At 41.7% G+C, this 17904-nt stretch overlaps 1 protein-coding gene across 3 annotated transcripts; it reads left to right on the plus strand.

Moving 5' to 3' along the window:
* Nucleotides 1–63: 63 nt before the first annotated feature.
* Nucleotides 64–13222, plus strand: KIFBP (kinesin family binding protein). 3 transcript variants are annotated; one of them, XR_012831438.1, is made up of 8 exons: nt 64–411; nt 2911–3009; nt 6808–6887; nt 6998–7181; nt 8340–8424; nt 10818–10927; nt 11659–12724; nt 13155–13222. XR_012831438.1 is itself a non-coding variant. In XM_075717614.1 (7 exons), exons 1-7 carry the CDS (start codon nt 64–66, stop codon nt 12535–12537), a joined length of 1785 nt encoding a protein of 594 aa, XP_075573729.1. In that variant the 3' UTR covers nt 12538–13145. The 3 variants fall into 3 exon arrangements, 2 of the variants coding, with proteins under 2 accessions (XP_075573729.1, XP_075573730.1); XM_075717614.1 differs by lacking the exon at nt 13155–13222 and having other exon boundaries at nt 11659–13145; XM_075717615.1 differs by lacking the exon at nt 13155–13222 and having other exon boundaries at nt 10818–10909; nt 11641–13145.
* The last annotated feature ends 4682 nt before the right edge of the window (nt 13223–17904 follow it).

Below are 17904 nucleotides of genomic sequence, written 5' to 3' on the forward strand. Positions count from 1 at the left end.
GTGATTGGCCGGCGGCGCGTCAGGTGGCGGCGCACGTGACGCTGGGCGGCCGGAGGAGAGAAGATGGCGGCGGCGGGCGGCGGGTGGGCCGAGGTGTGCGAGAAGTTCCGCACCGCCCGGACGCTCTCGGCCGTGGAGTCGCGTAAGGACCCGGAGACCGAGCCCTACCGCTCCAAGTACAGCGCCCGGGCGCTGCTCCAGGAGGTCAAGCAGCTGCTGAGCGCCGCCGAGGAGGGCGGCGAGGCGCGGCTGGTGGCCGTGCGGCGGGCCGTGCTGGAGTACGAGCTGGGCGTCAACCACACCGACACCGAGGAGCTGTCGGCCGGCGAGGAGCACCTGCAGCGCTGCACGCAGCTCCTCGAGCCCCACCGCCTCTCCCCGGACTGCGTCTCCCTCTACATACAGGCCCAGGTGGGCCGGGGCCCTGAGGGCCGAAGGGGGTGGCCGTGCTGCGGGGCTGGGAGCCTGCGGCCAGAGGCTCTGAGGGGGCCGGGGGGGCAGGGGTGTGTTTGGGTGGCGTGGGGCGGTGGGGTCAGGCGGAGCGGGGGGTGCCGCGTCTGTGGGCCGTGCTGCGTGGTGGTCCGGGCTGGAAAGGGGGTAAACGGGGATTCACGGCACTTCAGTCCCCTGGTAATACCCATGTTAAACAGTATGGCTTGTTTAACAGTAATAAATGTCACGGCTGCTGGCGTTTGTTTTGTGCTCGAAGAAATAATTCACAGGTGAGGGCTGTGGAGGGATGCTCTTCTCTTTCAGGCTTGCTGCTGATGCCTCTGGGCACGCAGAGCACCTACTAGTGCGTTCTCGTAATAGAAACTGGGTGTTGGCAAAGCAGTGTACTCCTCAGGATAGAGTGAGATACAACTTGTATGAACTGAGCAAGAATAAATTAGTAGAAGACCTCAGTGTGTCCAGAACTTGTGATTCCTTAATGGTCATTTGTTGTCAAAGTAAAATTGGGGGGTGCTTTTGTTTGTGCAGTGTCCTGAAAAGGTAAATTGTTCTCAAAAGTTGTCACTTGTTTGCTTTTCAGCCTTGCCTCTTATCTCTTAATCTGTTATTTTTTTATTCCAGATGAGTAAGTACAGTTTTGTAGGGCTAGAAGTGATAATACCACCTCTTTATACAGAAGAAAGTAATACTGTTAACAAAATCAGTTCTTGTCATATGAAGATTCACAAAAGGGCTGGGTCTTTGCTCAAGCACTCCATCACGGCAGCTGATGTATAGTTACATAATCTATCTCTAGACTTCAAATTAAATAGAGCAGTTATTTAGATGTTTCTGTCAAAAATGGCTGCTCTAATTAGGCTCAATTGTACTTCCTTGTCAAATATTGCAAAACTGTCAAGGAATTGTGTGTTCATGTGGAAAAGGGCTAGTTAAACAGTGACTTGTCTTACATTGGTTAAATTAACTGAGTTGTCTGGAATTCGTGAGGTTATATCTGCTCATTGTCCTTCAGTGTGATGGGTTTGGGTACACTGCTATAAATCTGTTACCCATTATAAGACTGGAGATTGCTTGAGAAGCCAGTCAAAATAAGATAACATCTTCCCAATGGTGTTGCTGGGGAGTTGTTGTTTTTGTGGCTGAGGGCCAGGAATTCCACTGTGCTTTTGAACTGGTCTCTTGGAAAGCAGTACTTTTCTCTGTGGGACAAATGCTGTCCTTTGCATGGGTTTTCCTGTTTTGGGGCCCTTAGGAAACAGCAGGATAAAGTTCCTGTGTTACGCATGTGAAGTGCTGTGGTCCAACAGAAGACGAGTCTGCTATCGTCAGGCATGCAGCTGAGAGCAACGACGATAAATCAGCGTGCCTTCAGCTTTCTGTCCCGTGGGCTGTAAAAGACTTGAGTATTCGATTAAAAAAAAAAAATCTGATAGAAAAGCAGTAATTGTCAACAGTGGCTGTATTTCTCCATTGGTATGTTCTAGGTTGTATAGAATATGTTGTCACGGCACCGACTTCTGTTTTGAAAGAAGGCGCATTCCTTTTTCTTGCTGGGCCTACTTCTAATTTCTGAGCTTCTGTATAAGGATGTGTATGACAGTTTCTGTCTAATTAAATTTGGTCCGTTCCACTACTCAGCCGTGGGCAAAGTATTTCTGTTCATAAACATCATACTATGTGATGCTTTCTTTTAAAAATAATAAAATTAATTGAATTGAAAGGGACACAATGCTGGCACACAACTACACATTCTAACTCAATTTTTAAGTTTTATTTTGGTTTTTTTTAGCCCTGTTGGATTTTGTAACAACACTGCCTAGGAATTAAATTAGCACATCAGACATGGATTGTTATTAATGCCTTCATCTTTATTAATAAAATTAGAGGTACTTTTTTGTAAAAGGTGGATTCACAGATGCAGTAACAAGTTACTGTGTACATTGATGTAATTGAAATTTGAAGGCAGCAATCCATAGCTTTTGCATCTTAACAGTTCTTTTCATGTCTTTTCATTGTTGAAAATACACAAGCATTCATTCCTAGCATATCTCTTTCCTGTTAATTTTTTCTACAGAGTCATGATGACAAATTTCTAATTCCTTGGCTCTTTTTATGATATTTGTATGTGATATAAAAGCTGCATGAGTCGGATGCAGAACATACTGTGTGGAAACAGCTTGTTATTTGAACACACCAGTCCTAATTTAGCAGAGTAAACACAGAAAACTGCAGTTTGTTAGGTGACTTTCATATGTATTTGTATGTGCGCGAACCTTCCTTTTCAAGCAATTCACAAAGAAATGGCTGGGCACAATTTTTGCCTTTCAAAATCCATTGTATTAGAACATATGTGTGTGTGTGTGTATATATATATATAAGGATGAAGACTGATAAATTGTTTGGAGAAAATGGAACATAATGAGAAAATAACTATTTTGTTTTTCCTTTTACCTTTAGAACAACCTAGGTATCCTGTGGTCTGAAAGGGATGAAATTAAAACTGCGCAAACTTACTTGGAATCTGCAGAAGCTTTGTATAATCAATACATGAAAGAGGTACTGTGTTTATCAATATCGTGGCAGGTCTTACTTTGATGTGCCACTTCTAGTTTTAGTAATCTTTGAAAAGACATATGGTGGAATTTGAGTTTCTGAGCTTTATGCTGGCTGCTATGATACTTCTGAAAAGTGATTTGTACTGCTAGCATAGGAAGAGACAAACTAGAGGATCACTTGCTAATTTCAGAATGGACTTATTTAGGAAAATAATTTTGCTCAAAAATAATGGTCCTTTTTGAAAGCTCTTTGATAATCCAAAGTTGAAGCCAGGTAGAATTTGGCTTTTAATTAAGACTGTTCTTAGTCTTACCTTGGAAATGCTGTAAAAGGTCAATCCATTGCTTTCAGTGGGAAAAGAAAACAAAACTAATATTTGCACGGTTTGCTCTGACCGCACAATATTGCAGAGAGGCAAGTGGTTTAGTTCCATATCCAAGAGGACAATCTTACAAACGGCTAAACCTCTGATGCATATTAAACAACCTTTTGAGTTGTGGATTCTGCTGTTCTGCTCTGTGTCAACAAAGACTCCTTTGTGCTATTTTTAAGCTCTTTGCAAAGCTCTTCCTAGCTGACTTGCCTCGGGGACAGTTCAGGAATGAGCTAAAAACATTTGTGGCCTTAAAGGAGCAGTAGCTGTGTCTCAGGACAGCTGTAAAGCTTGGGCAGAACTTAGTTTAATGAAATTGCAGTTTGGGTTTTAAATGAACTTGGTTTATAGCACGGATTATTTTTGTGGAAGTTTTAGAATGGGTTACTCTTTATCGGTTACTTCCTGCTGTATTACCAGCTTTCTAGCCATGCTGGCCTGCAGTGATCGGAGAGGTAGTGGATCCAGGAAAAAAAGGAAAAAACAGTTGTGCCGAAAAGCTTGTGTGTTTATTTTCTGTCCTCTGGATCGGTTGGCCTGACTAGAGATACTACATCTCTCTACAGATCCTCTCTCTAATTAATTCCTGATGTTCAACTTAGATATTTATACCCAGCCAAGCATGATATTGTTGGCTTCCACATCGCCTCTAAAAGATTCTGGCACTTGCTCTGGTGATTATAGAATTGTACCAGTAGTACCATATATTTCAGTGGATTAAACAATGCTGCCAAATGCTTCATGTTTTTACTGTGGTCTTTTTCTGAAAGGGTTAATTTTAGTTAGTTATCTGCATTTGTTGTTGGGTAAGGGCTAGTGAATATACCTCCTGGGGCTTTGCTGCCTGGCTAGGGTATATACACATGACTGTCAATAAGCCCGCATCAGATCACTTGTTTTTTCCCCAACATTTTTTTATTTGCCCCTTTTATTTCAGGGCATTATATAGTCAAATGTATCTGTGTCTAAAGACTTTGTTTTTATTTTAAAGCAACTACACCAAAAGACTGTTTCTGTGTAACTTTATTGGGCTTCTGTCTTGTTTCTCTGAAAAGACTGAACTGCATTTGACATAATCTGCAAAGAATTAAAAAAAAAAAGAAAAGCAGGGGCTGAGGAAGCTTGTCTAGCTGCTTTATGGTTTATAAGGAGTTCCTTGCAGTGGTGTTTGATCTTTAGGATTTGTACAGCCGTGTCAACATTTGTCATTCAGAAATTATAAAAACGTGAATATACTTTTCTTAACTTTCCCCATTTTTGAGGTGTCAGGAAGCCTTCCTGACTGGGAACCTTTGGTAAACTGTTGGCGATTGAGGCATCTTCCTGAACTGGTGGATTAATTGTTTACTAACTGGGTCTCATTAACTTACAAATGGGGTGGGGTTGGTTCCCCGCCCCCCCCCCCCCCCCCCCCCAATACAACTAGAGCACCACCAAGGCAACTGCAAGAAAAAATTTATTTTGGTGGAGTTAAAAGATTCTTTTACTTTCTGCTCCTGAATGTTTTGAGTTCACATCTATTTTAAAATTATTTTCAGAAAATAATTACTTATTGTAATAATATCTTGCTATTAGGAAAGCTGTTTGTTTAATGCAGTACAGTGAAAATCTGAGGGTGCTAAACTCTAGGGGCAAGAGCTTGGGCTAATGAAGTCTGCCTGCAAGAGGAGCGTTGCAGAGCTTTTCCTCAGGATGATTACAGGCATAAGGCTTGACATCAGATGATAAATCTATAGATACAGGAAAGAGACAAGGGTCTAGCTTACTGTGTCATTTCAGTTGCTTTCTTTGCAGGAATATCAGCTCTAGTCTTGCCAGACTACACTGCAAATCTTGTTGGAAGGTTTATGAGCCTTTGTAAGGTGGTAAGCCTTTGTATCTCTAAAGAAAACAAGATGGAGGGTTATAAATTCACAACTTCAAAACTAATGAGGTATAAACAGAAAACCCTAAAGATTAAAAGGTCATATAAAAAAAATTTACCTCTCTGGTAGGTTAAACATACTTTTATTTGTCACTGTTTCAGACCCATTTTTTCATCTTTGAATAAAAAGATTCCATTAAAAGCAAACAAACAAATTCTAATGAGAAGAAATATGAACATGAGACTATGTTTTCTTCCCTTTAAAGTTAATGCATTCTCTACTGTTGCTCCTGTCCCTGCTTGAGTCCCTATTATCTGAAAAAAAGTATTTCTCTGGACTGCTGCTTATTTATTGCCTTACTTTCTCTTGAGCTACGATATTAATGGCTTTAGGAAAGGGCTAGGAAAATTGCATACTAAACTGGGCTCTGTTACTAGCAGACATGTTGAGTATCCTTCAGGATGCACTGTGCGATGGTCAAAAGCCACCTTTAAGACAGACATCTTCATTTAAAGTATGTTAGAATTGGCATCTGAACTTATTCACAATTACAAAGGAAATTAGATAAGCGCAAACTAATAAAACTTAGCCATAAGCAGTGTTCATCTCTTGGGTTTGCCAGTTATGCTGACTGTAATTAATTGACAGTTGTTTTAAGGAAAGGTTGAACAGAGCGCTGCTGAAAGATGTATAGCTGTCGCCGATGCATTCATCTCGGAAACTAATGTCACAGAACGCAGAAAAATAAGTTTAAAATCAGAGTTACTTCTGTGTGCAGAGCAGTATCTTACTTTCCATTCTTGATCAAGGAAAATAAACTATTTTGTATGTGTCATGAGATCTATCTCTGTGTAAGGATTCTGACAGAACTCATGGTTTAAAAAAACCCCCAAACTTCTAAACGAAGTAGTTCACATCATTAATAAGTTGCATGTAGGTCATGTCTTATATCAAGGCTTAGCAGCTTCATCCTCCAAAGACATTGCCTGCTGTCTCTCGTTCATATATTTGAGTAAACAGTCTTGCCAGCTTGTGAATAAAGGGAGTCATTTCACAGTGGCAAGAGCAGTTTTTACAGCAGGTCTGCCGAGGACTCTGCACATCATGTTCTTTGCATTACTTCCTGCAGGATGTTTTCTTGTTACTGATTAGTGCAGCTGGGCAAATGAATATTTCACACTTGAAGGCATGCTCAGTATTAAATCGATGCTTTAAAAACCATTATGTTATTGTATAAACTAAAGACACCCAATTACAGTCTTGTAGAATCCAGGTTGAGTGTTCTGGTGCATGCATTGCTTTAAAGCACGTAAGCAGAAGTCTTCTACAAGCTGAAAACCTTGTAATTCCATGTGGAATTGTGGCTTTCTTCCTCTAAATCTCTTGAGTTTTGTGGAATTGCACCGTGTGCGTGACATTCAGATAGGTGTAGACGTGTTATGTGAAGTTTTGTTGAATTTGGGAGTGAAAAACGGTAAATGGCCTGCAGCCAGAAGAGGGAGCACTATGTTACAAAGTAAGAGAAATGTAGTTTACTGAATGCATCATGTACTCTTGCAGGATGGAAATCCTCCCCTGGATCCCAGTGAACATTTCATGGCAGAAGAAGAAAAACTCACAGACCAAGAACGATCCAAAAGGTGGGTGTGTAACAGCATACTTAGATTATTGTTATTTTTTTTAATTTATGAGGGTGTATTTAGGGAGGGGGAAAAAAAAAGAAATCTAAAGAGACCGGTATTTTTTCCAGGTTTGAAAAAGCCTATACACATACTCTGTATTATCTGGCACAAGTCTACCAACACCTGGAGATGATTGAGAAGGCTGCTCAGTATTGCCATACTACTCTTAAACGACAGCTCGAGTATTGTGGCTACTACCCGGTAGAATGGGCACTCAATGCTGCTACTTTGTCACAGTACTATCTCTCTAAGGTAATATACCAAATGTTTTTCTGCTGTAATTGCATCATAAATGTAACTGTCGAAGACAGACGATTGTTTAAACAGCTGTTTGAGAGAGGGTACCACGTTGAATTAAAAATGTCCTCCTGTAAAAGCCCACGTTGTCTTCTGACATGAAACATCTGTTAGTTTTTTCTGAAGAGGACATAGTGGCTTCGCTTTCCTGTGGTGTTGTGATGGCAGTAGGAAAAATGAGCAGGGGTGTAGACATTAGAAAAGCTCTATAGTTTATGAAGTCTTAGCAGTGATGTGACATGATGCTTCTAAGTAAAACTTAAGTAATCTCTTAATTTTAAATTGTTTCTTATAATCATATTGTTCTCTTACAATGCAGAGTTTAAAAACAAAAACATCTTAGGACTGGGGTATTGCATGTTGTATATTTCCTATAAATTATTGTCCTTTGTACTTTAGCATGTGCTTAAGACTTGAGCCTATGTGAATGTCAAAGCGAATGCGTAAGATGGTAGCTGTTTGCTTCCGCACATCTGCGTTGGCTCTAAATAATCCACTACGTTAGGAAATGCTTCAATTTTATTTAGGAATTTTTATATTCCAGACTATTCAGATGCTCTTTCCTGATGCTTAAAAGACTTCTGCCGTACCTAAGACAGCTAATGCTAATTTCAGTAATAACTTGTGTCATGTCTTTTTGATGCATTGATAGCACTAATCATTAAACAATGCATTGTCAAATAGGAGTAAAGGAATCTAGACCTGACTCATAATGTTGACTTGTACGTCCAGCTCATTCTGACTAACACCCCGTGATACAATCTTTACCGCAAGACATCACTTCCTTTACCGCAAGGAAATGATAGTAGCATAGATCAGAACAGTGAAAATGTTCACAATGTATGTATGTAGTATTAAAAGCAAGGATTGCTATTGTGGCTGTGGTAGAGAGGAAAATGGTTGGTTAGAAAATACTGTATTGAGTAGTAGACGTGGAAAAATTGTGTTTCTTCTTCCAGTGTCCAGGGGAATATGCTGCAGAGCCTCTCAGTTCTGTCATTACCCTTGTGTTCATGTATCTTTACTGTCTGAGGCGGGGGGTGTAGCCAAGCTGAGAGCAGTGCTTGGGCTGCTTATACCGGTGATAAACGCTGCTCTTTCTGTTTCTCTCAGCAATGCTTTATGGAGTCCCGACACTGTTTAGCAGCGGCCAGTGTCATCTTTAGCCAAGCTGGACAGGTGCCATCTGCTGAAGACAGTAAGTTCACATAAAAGTTTTCAATAAAATATTGTGAATTAAGCATCATTGATACACGATGTTAGAAGTTTAGCAGTGTGTACAAAACTTTTCGCAGTGTTAATTTTCTAACACCTTTTTAATTAACAATCAAGTGGAATGTTTCTGAAGAGCTGCTACTACAGCTTAAGATGGGCTATGAGTAAACCCTGTGGTGTTGTGACTCAAGTGCTTCTTGCTGGTGTTTCAGAAAGCATACCGGAATAAAAGTGAAATTTAAACCAATATCCATTTCAATAGTGGCAAGATCTCTGTTCACCTGTTTGTCCTTGTACATGTGCTTAAAATGCAGCCTGCCTTTGCTTCTCCGTGATCAGAGGGCAGTGATTCAATGAACAAAACCAGAGGCTTCCTGGGAATAGTTTTAAAAGAGGGAGGGAAACTGCAGCTCTTAAAAACCCCAAATCCAGGCGTTACTTGTATTGTCTTTTGTTGCTGGATGCTGCAGCCTCATTAATGGCTATTTTTGGAGTTGTAGCTCCCCTCCTTGTTGTTTTGGGTATTGATGCAAAGGAATGACTTTGGTTCAGCGCAAAGATCAATAAAAGAAACTTTTAGAGAATTGACCGCAATTTTAAGGACCTGTGGTTACATGATAGTGTCAGTACGCAACATAAATCCTCTGGTTTAGGCTTAGTCTTTGCTTATCTACAGCACAGCCTTTTACATTCTGCGTCTCAGGCAACTGAAAGCTGCAGATCAATAGAGGTTTAACTCGTAGAGAGTGAGCAAGTACTCAGGGTATCCCCTGTGCGAGTTCATAACTGACTTTGAACAGTGAATATATTGGTTGAGTTTTAATGGTTTGAGCTGTTTAGAACACAAATCCTTTAATCCACTTGATGTTGTTATTTCAGGTTAAAATATGACCTGAATAGACACAACTGAGTCTTACTTAATTGAAGTTCAGTGATAGTACATTAATTTCATTGCTTTTAGTATTTCTCTTAGCTCAGAAAATACAGCACTCTGTGGAGTTGCCTTTCTTACTATTTAAGTACTTTGAGGATGATGTCCAAAGGCTTTTAGTTTCAGGGAGACAGGGCTGTCGAGAGTCAGGTTATGCTAATTGGTTAGGCTGTTTGAAAACAGTATATTATGAAATATTCAGTAGGTCTGAATTAGTGTTTATGGGCTTCCATAGCTACCTGACTGCACAGTTGTCAGTGTTCATTAATATAATACTTAAGCCAAAAAATGAGGTTATAGAAACATAGAGTCAGTCATGGTTTCAAATTCAGGTGTGAGACTGGAAGTGGTAGGGAAGAGTCCTATTTTTGGTTGTACTTTATAGATTTCTTTCATAATTTTTGGTCAAGTCAACTAACTACTTCTATCTTGACTTCCTCCTACACCAAAGGGGAGTAGTGATATTTGTGTTTGTTTCAATGGAGTAAACATTTGTCCTATTTTCCCTTCCTTTTCACGGTACAGAGAGCTGGGCTGTGGACTTGAAGATCATTATGCAGAAAGTTCTAACTTTAATACACAGTCAGCACTGGCCACTCAAGCACATTCATTTTATCATGTTAATCGGAATATAAACAAATATGGAGATACTTAGTAAAGGTGCCCCTTCTTAGATTAGCAACAGTTCTTATTTCCTTAATAAGAACAACTTGATTTGTTCTAATGAAAGAGAATGAACACAGTGGATCAGAGTCTGAAGTTGGCTTTTTATTTGGTGAACAGGAATGCCAGCGTCCCCCCGTTGCTCAGCTGACTCATTGCCTTCTGCCTAGAGACTGGGAAATGAGTTCTCTCTGAAATCAGTCTGGTATCTGAAAACGTTATCTTGAGACATCAGCAGTGCTGCTACTTGTAACAGCGGGGAGACTGTGGGGAGAAAAATACAGAAGTTGTAGAGCTAATAAATCTTATGTTGGTACCAGGTGGATTACCCAAAGGCAGTTTCCCCTACTTTTGTTCCCTTTTTTTGGTAGCAAGCCTGGGGCCCACTGCAATACTAATGCCCTAGTCATCCTCAGAAACAATTACTGGGCAGGCACCTGAATCTCAGAAAACAAATTGTCCCGATTTCTGTCTCTTGTTAGAGACATGAAAATCTTTTCCAGTAAAACACCTCCAAGATCAAAGGTCTTTTTAAACATAGGTTATGATCTATTTTTGGGGAAGAATTCACGCATGACAGATCCACGTTAATCTGTATGGTTTTCTACCAAAATGACAGTTTACAGAATTGTTACAGAAACTAACATGGAGAACATCTTTCTGTCTAAAAATGAGGAAAAATTAATTAAATACAAATAACGTATTTGCATGTAACATTTGAGGTTCTTTCTGGAGTGCTTCACTTCTCTTAAGGTTTTTATGTGTTTATGTCCATTCAATAGATGAAACGGAGCAAGACCAACAAGACCTTCGACAGAGAAAAGCTGAAATTGCAAGGTGCTGGATTAAGTATTGCCTGAATCTCCTGCAAAGCGCTCGGAAATTACTTGAGGTAAGTGAAAAGCTGTTCTGTAGCTGTCATTGATTAAAAAGAAACAAAGGCTGTTTTGACGTTTGTAACAGGAATCAATTCATAGTTGGTAGCAAATGATAAACAATTGCTGAATGAAGAATACAATAGATGCTTGCAGTGTAGCAGGTGTTTCATAGTATGCTTGGACTTTAATGCAGGACTTAGAAAAAAGCACAGAGAGGAGATCAGCTCTGTAGTGTGATCAGTGCACTGCTTGTACAGCAGCTTCACAAACTTCTCTCTGCTGCATTTTCTTGCAGCTTGATTTGGCAGATCATTTCTTATTTAATTGCTAGTAAGAACATCTTAATACACAACAGTCTTGTGTGCTGGTGTTCTCATTCATTCAAGCCTTTGATTCATTCAGGTGTTCATTTCATTCATTTAGTTGCTCATTGGAATGTTTAAAACAGCATTTGCTGAAATGCTTTGCAGAAGCAGGGCCTTTGGGCTTTACATTTATTGTTTTGGCTATATTGTCGCAGAGGGTGGGGAGACTAAATTGTCTTAGTCTTATGTTTTTACAGAATTGAGACTGTAATTTACATGGTATTTTGTAAATATAAGGTCTAATATGCCAAGGTGTCTTCTCTTCTGTCTTGTTGCTAACTAGTTCGTATTTCAAAGGTAACTCATAAATAAAACGGTTCAGTGTAAGGCACTCTTGGTAAGCCACGTGCATTTTTAATTAGTATGCTTTGTCATTTCAGGATAACATAGGAGAACTGGATCCAGACAGGCAATTGGAACTTAAAGCCCAAAGGAAGAAAGAGGAGGATGAAAAAGAGAAGGGCAGGAAAAAAGCTGTCCTTTTTGGGACGAGCGATATATGTGACTCTGTCTTAGCCATGGAAGAGAAAGTGAGCAGCGTATATCCTTTAGATTTTCAAGAAGCCAGAGAAATCTTCCTAGTTGGTCAGAACTATGTTCAGGAAGCAAAAGAGTTCTTTCAGGTTGATGGTTACGTTACTGACCATATTGAAATTGTTCAGGATCACAGTGCTTTGTTTAAGGTACTTGCTTTCTTTGAAGAAGACTATGAGAGACGTTGCAAAATGCACAAGCGTAGAATAGACATGCTGGAGCCTATATGTGCAGACTTGAATCCACAGTACTATCTGTTGATTAGTAGGCAGCTTCAGTTTGAACTAGCCGACACCTATTACGAGATGATGGATTTAAAGGTAGCTATCGGTAACAGGTTAGAGGAGCTAGACTCCCACACAATTAAAAAAATTAATTCTCTGGCTCAGTTAGCGATCAAATATTATGAACTCTTCTTAGATTCTTTGAGGAACCCAGATAAGGTGTTTCCTGAACAGCTCGAGGAAGATGTTCTTCGCCCTGCGATGGTGGCTAAATTTCATATTGCACGACTGTATGGTAAGCTCATTACTTCGGATAGCAAAAAGCAACTGGAAAACATGCAGACATCATTGGAATATTACACATTTCTGGTAGACTATTGTGAGAAGTACCCAGATGCTGTCCGTGCCGTTGAAACTGAACTAGAACTCAGTAAGGAGATGGTGGGTCTTCTTCCAACAAGAATGGAGAGGCTAAGAGCAAAACTCTGTCCGTTCATATAAATACTTGCCTTGAAGGAAATGTGCACTATTAAAATGATATCTGTCCAAACCACTGCTGTCAGACAGCTTCCGTACTGATTGGTAGAACTAAGGTGTCAGCAGGTCGGCCGGGCACCTAGAGCCTGCGGTCGCGTAACTTCACGAGAAACTCGGAGCTCTCCGGTTCAGTAGCTCACCCACACTAATGGTATACACTTTAAATGTAAAGTGAATGTCCAGCTAATGCTTTGTATTGTTTGTCCTGTATGTAAATATAAACCTTTTCTCCCTTACCGGTTTTTCCTTCAGCATATGGTTCAGTTTCTAAATGTAGTGCTGTATGAAAATTGTTTCTTTTAAGAGAATCACTTTAGGAAAATTTTTCTAAGAAACCTGAGGCACGTTCTTCCAACTGGAATATATTTTATCCTTTCTAACCTTTGTCCCCAGAAAACTTTATCCGTATGAAGGGAACTTTATGTTATTTTCAGTATTTATTTTGTATGTTGCTCAGTGTTTTCTTTTTTCCCCCCCTGTTAATCCAAACCTAGCTGATAGAGGCTCAATAAATGGACTAGCTTGGCTAAATGGTTTTTTCCCAGAGTCCTTAGAATTCTGTTTCCTTGTGTCTTACTAAGATATACGTTACAACTTTGGCCAAAATAAATAGTTGTGAAAGCGTTTCCACATGAGTGTCTTCGGTAAAAACGTGAGCAATTGAAGTGCCAGAACCAAGAGCAAGAAAGCAGCAAACTTCCTTGCTTGCGGCGGGAGGAGATACCCTGCTCTTAAACACACCGGGTAGAGGTGCTGTGCCCTCGTGCTCCAAACAGTTGCCAAATGCAGCTTAAAGGCCTGGGATGCCGGGGAAGGCTTCTGACCTGGTGCTGGTCAGGCAGCCCAGGTGCTGTCTTTGCCGCAGCTGCAAGGAGGGACCTTTCTGAAGTTGCTGCAGATCCCAGCGCTGCCGAGGCTCTATTCAAAAATCTGCCTGTGTGCCGTCGATTGCTGACTTCTCTCCTAAAGCCGTCCTGGTTGTCAATAAGGACCTGCTGATCTGGCAGCGTTCCTGGTCATACACAACCTGTTACTTTTGCCTTGTTCTAATTAGCCGCCTATTAACTCTTTATGGAAGACCAGGCTGCATTTCTGACCCAAAACGTACACAGAGGTTGTCTTGTATTTCTGGTGTCCGTAGAAGGATACGAACCAGGCCCTATTTCAGATAAAATGTAGGCTGAGCGCGTCGTCAAACCATATATTAAGAGATTACAGTCAGGATCCCAGGGGATACGGGGAGAGCGAAGCGACAAGGCGATGGGGTGCGCGGTGGCGTGCCGCTCTGTGCGCCAGCAGTCTTGGTACTGTCAAGTTCATGGAAGGATGTTTACGGCAATAGAGGGCATTGAAGGAGAATAGTCAAAACAACGAGATTGTTCCGGAAAACGCAAGAAAAATGAGGGGGGAAAAAATGATGTGTGAGAGGGAGGCAAATGCAAGCAGATAGCGTGTACATCTTAAACGTGTGGTAAAAATCTCTAGCTTGCAGAATTCTCTGCAGAAGACTTCTAACCACAATCAAATAGGCCAACAAATGGGTCCTGGAAATGAGAGGCAGCAAAACTCAAAACTAGACCAGCTATCTGCATGCATATAAAATAAGGGAGAGAGTGTGTGCGTGTGCAATGTGTGTGGTGGTTCTGTTTTACTCAATAATTGTCTCGTCAGCCTTTGGGAGTTTCTCTTCTGCTGTCAGATCTTTCATTCAGTTTTTTCCCGTGGCCCGAAGGGTAGGGCGGCCCATAGTTTCTCAGTGAAAGGTTCTCAGCGGCTGTATTGCGCATTATTTTTGTTTCTGATTTCAATTAGTCTGCACTTTTACCATGAACTCATAATTTGAAAGTTAAAATTCTTTTCTACTAACTTTTAGCTTCATATTCAAGTAGAAGGTGGCAATACATGTTTGGGGTTGTTGTTTAAGGGTTTGTTTTTTTTTTTTTCCTTCTATACTTCAATACTCACCCTTCAGGGCCTTTGAGCAAATTTTTTTAGAGCAAGGATGGCTCACCAAACTTTGTTCACTTGGAATTTGGGAAGGATAGATTGTGGGCTATCCCAGCACACAAAACAATTTTTTTTCTTTTTTCCTGTCATATCCTTCAAATACTGGTCTGAAGTGAGTGTTAAAATTTACCTGCAGGGTAGGCAAAGCTGAGCGAAGTGCGGGCCATGTGTCCCTTTTCACCAGCAGCTGTGCGCAGAGGGACACCCTGAATTCACCGAGATCCTGGTGAGAGCTCAGCAGCCAGGTAGGAGCAGGTCCGTAGTTAAGAAAGCCCCAAAATAAGAGGGATGGGAGCTTTTTCAACACAGCTGTGTGGTTGGTGCTGTGGTTTGGTAGACCTCTCTCCTCTAAAGATAGCCCGGAACGCTTCAGCTTTGCAGCTTTTTAGAAACCGTGCGGTACAATGTAAATACATTTCATATAAAAGCACACAGAGTTACAGAAACCAGAGATGCCAAGTCTTCGTCTCCTATAGTAAATGTTCAAGACTGCCACTGGCTAAATATATTTTATTACTGGAGACTATCTTGTGCCAGGTGCCCAGCGCAACACGCTGCGTCGTGGTTCTTTTAAGGCGTGTCTTTTTAAGGAGACCTTTTGGAATTGTTCAATGATTTGAGAGAATGAACTTAAGTAAGATTTTGTATTTAGTTTAAAAAAAAAAGGGGGGGGGGGGGGGGGGGATGGAGTTTGTTGGATTAGGCAGCAAAGCTCCCTTCGGGAATGTTGAGTTTTAACTGTAAAGTATGTGTGAGGTCAGGCATTTATTTCAAAGATTAATTAAAGATTAGGTTCCTGTGAACTCCATTTAACCTGCATTTCCATTCCTTTTTGTACAGCAAAAAAAACCTTACAACTGAAACCTCCTTTTTGTTGTTCTACTAGTTCTTTTTTCTCCTTAGCCAGCATAAAGCAGCGCGGTTTACCAGAAGTCCATGTTTATGCAGAATTCGTATTGAGTGTGAGATCTCCTGAACTCGGAGGCTGTAACGTCAGTGTACTTCTTCAAATAATGCGTAAGACTCGCGAGAAGTAATTTGGTCAAAACCACAGTTTTGTTTTATTCGAAATGTTCTGAATTCTCATGCCCGCTAGAGACACGGTTTGTGTTATAAACTGGCTCGATCGGGAAGATTGTGCTGTGCTTAAATATTTCGGGAGAGAAAGAAACCACTGCCTGGTTCTGCGTCTCTCCCTACAAGCCCATCAAAGGAGGCTCGCTCTTTTCTCCCTTGAGGGGACCGGAGCGGAGGAGAGCGGCAGGAGGTGACAGCCGTGTCCTTTGCCATTCTCCCCTCTTAAGCCAGCCGAAATAGCGGGGGAAGCGGGCAGCAGCGAGCCCTCGCTTCCCTTTCGCAGCAGGAAAGCGGGTCGCCCGTGTTGCAAGGGGAGCGGCCAGCGGTGGTTGCTGCCTCGGTGTGGCAAAAGCAAAAGGTCCCCGGGCTGGGTTCGCTTTATTTGCCCGCCCCAAAGCTCCTCTGTTGGCAGTTTTGGTCCTGGCGAGGCGGATGGTTTCCTTCTCTATCTGCAAAATGGAGATGCCTCAATGTATCAGTGCAGCGCTTGTGCTGGGTGTGATTGCTGCCGCGCTTCCACGTCCGGAAATATTGCAGGAGCCTGATTAAGGTCGACATCAGACAATGAGAAACGCGGCTGATCTTGTTAACGCGTGGCTTTACGTGTTTCGGTTTTGTTTGGTGTTTTCCTTTCATTCGGCGCTGAGAGAGCGGAGAATAGCTTCACTTGCGTGTTTGTTTTCAAAGGCTGAGCTAGCCAGCGTTACCTACATGTTTTCTGTGGAGCTTTTCATTACAAAATGCCCAGAAATGGTCCTGCGAAGGAGGACTTAGACTGGCAGCTCACGAGGCCCGCCCTTCTCTAGTCCTGAAGTTACAGAACTAGAGACTGTTATGTTAAAATCAAGTGTGTAAATTTGTGGTGAGGAGCATTTGTTAACTTTGTTTCCTCTTCAATTGCAACATCTTTGGCTGCTTTAGAGCTCGCCACAAATGACTAATGCAGATTTGAAATTTGGTTTGAAAACTGCTTTTATGTATTTCCCACGAATTCTGTCCAAAGTGCCCGCTAGTACTTTTTTAATTTTGCAGTTTGGCTGGTGGTTTCTAGCTCTTCCTTGTCACGGGTAGGCATGAAAACAGCCAGTGGTTTCCTGACGAGGACTATTTGCCTGGTTACCTTTTTTCCAAAACCATTGTACGATTGTATCTTTACAGCTGAAGATCCGGACGATGTGCCAGAGAGGCTGTGGGACAGAGAGGATGCTAAACACAGCGTGCTTTGCAGATGCGTCACGTGCCTTCAGAACAGAAAATGTCTGTGGTATTGAGCATTTATGTAGACAGAAGTGACTGATAATGTGGTCCTTTAATGCCAAAGACTTTAATAACTTGGGTGGTTTTAGCAATGTTTTAAATGTTTAGCACTTGAGTTTTTGGCATTTGGTACACGCAAAATACTTAGAATCATAGAATCATGGAATCGTTTAGGTTGGAAAAGACCTTTAAGGTCATCCAGTCCAACCATTAACCTACACTACCATGTCTACTCTAAGCCAATCAAGGGTAGACTAGACTAAACCATGTCCCAAAGTGCCACATCTACCCGTTTTTTGAACACTTCCAGGGATGGGGACTCCACCACCTCTCTGGGCAGCCTGTTCCAATTCTTGACCACCCTTTCCGTAAAGAAATTTTTCCTAATTTCCAACCTAAACCTCCCCTGGCGCAGCTTAAGCCCATTTCCTCTCGTCCTAAAGACTTTTTACTTTCGTTGTCACTGTAAAAGAGACTTCCTAGCTGGCATCAGAGAAAGATGCAAGGATTTCACTGTTTGAGGGTTCTAATGCAATTTTCTGCTGAAACAAAGAGGAATTGGGTGAGTGACTAGGTGAAAGATCGCGATGGGCATGTGATACAGTGAGCTGGTGTTACTCACTGAATGTCATAAGAGGAGTACAAGTGCTTGCATCAGAGAGCTACTTGGAGATCCGTGGGCGAAATGCGTGGGGCAAAAAAAAAAAAAAAAGGAATTCACAAGATGATTTCCTGTATGCTGTCTTGGAGGGGAACAAGAGCAAGCAATTCCCAGGTGGGGTCTCAAACCGCTCAGAGCATTGGCTGTGAAATTGCTCCTGCTCTCCTGGAGCCCATCTCTGGGTGGCCAGTGGGTTCAGCAAACACCAGGGAAGTTTCACAGCAGCCCACGAGAGGATGCAAACAGGTGGGCCCAGAGCCTCCTTCTGCCAGAAAGCCGGGGCTTTTTAAAAAACAGAGGTAGTGACACCCTAGAAGCGACGTCTAGTA

This window comes from Pelecanus crispus, chromosome 10 (genome assembly GCF_030463565.1).
Source record: "Pelecanus crispus isolate bPelCri1 chromosome 10, bPelCri1.pri, whole genome shotgun sequence".
NCBI lineage: Eukaryota > Metazoa > Chordata > Aves > Pelecaniformes > Pelecanidae > Pelecanus > Pelecanus crispus.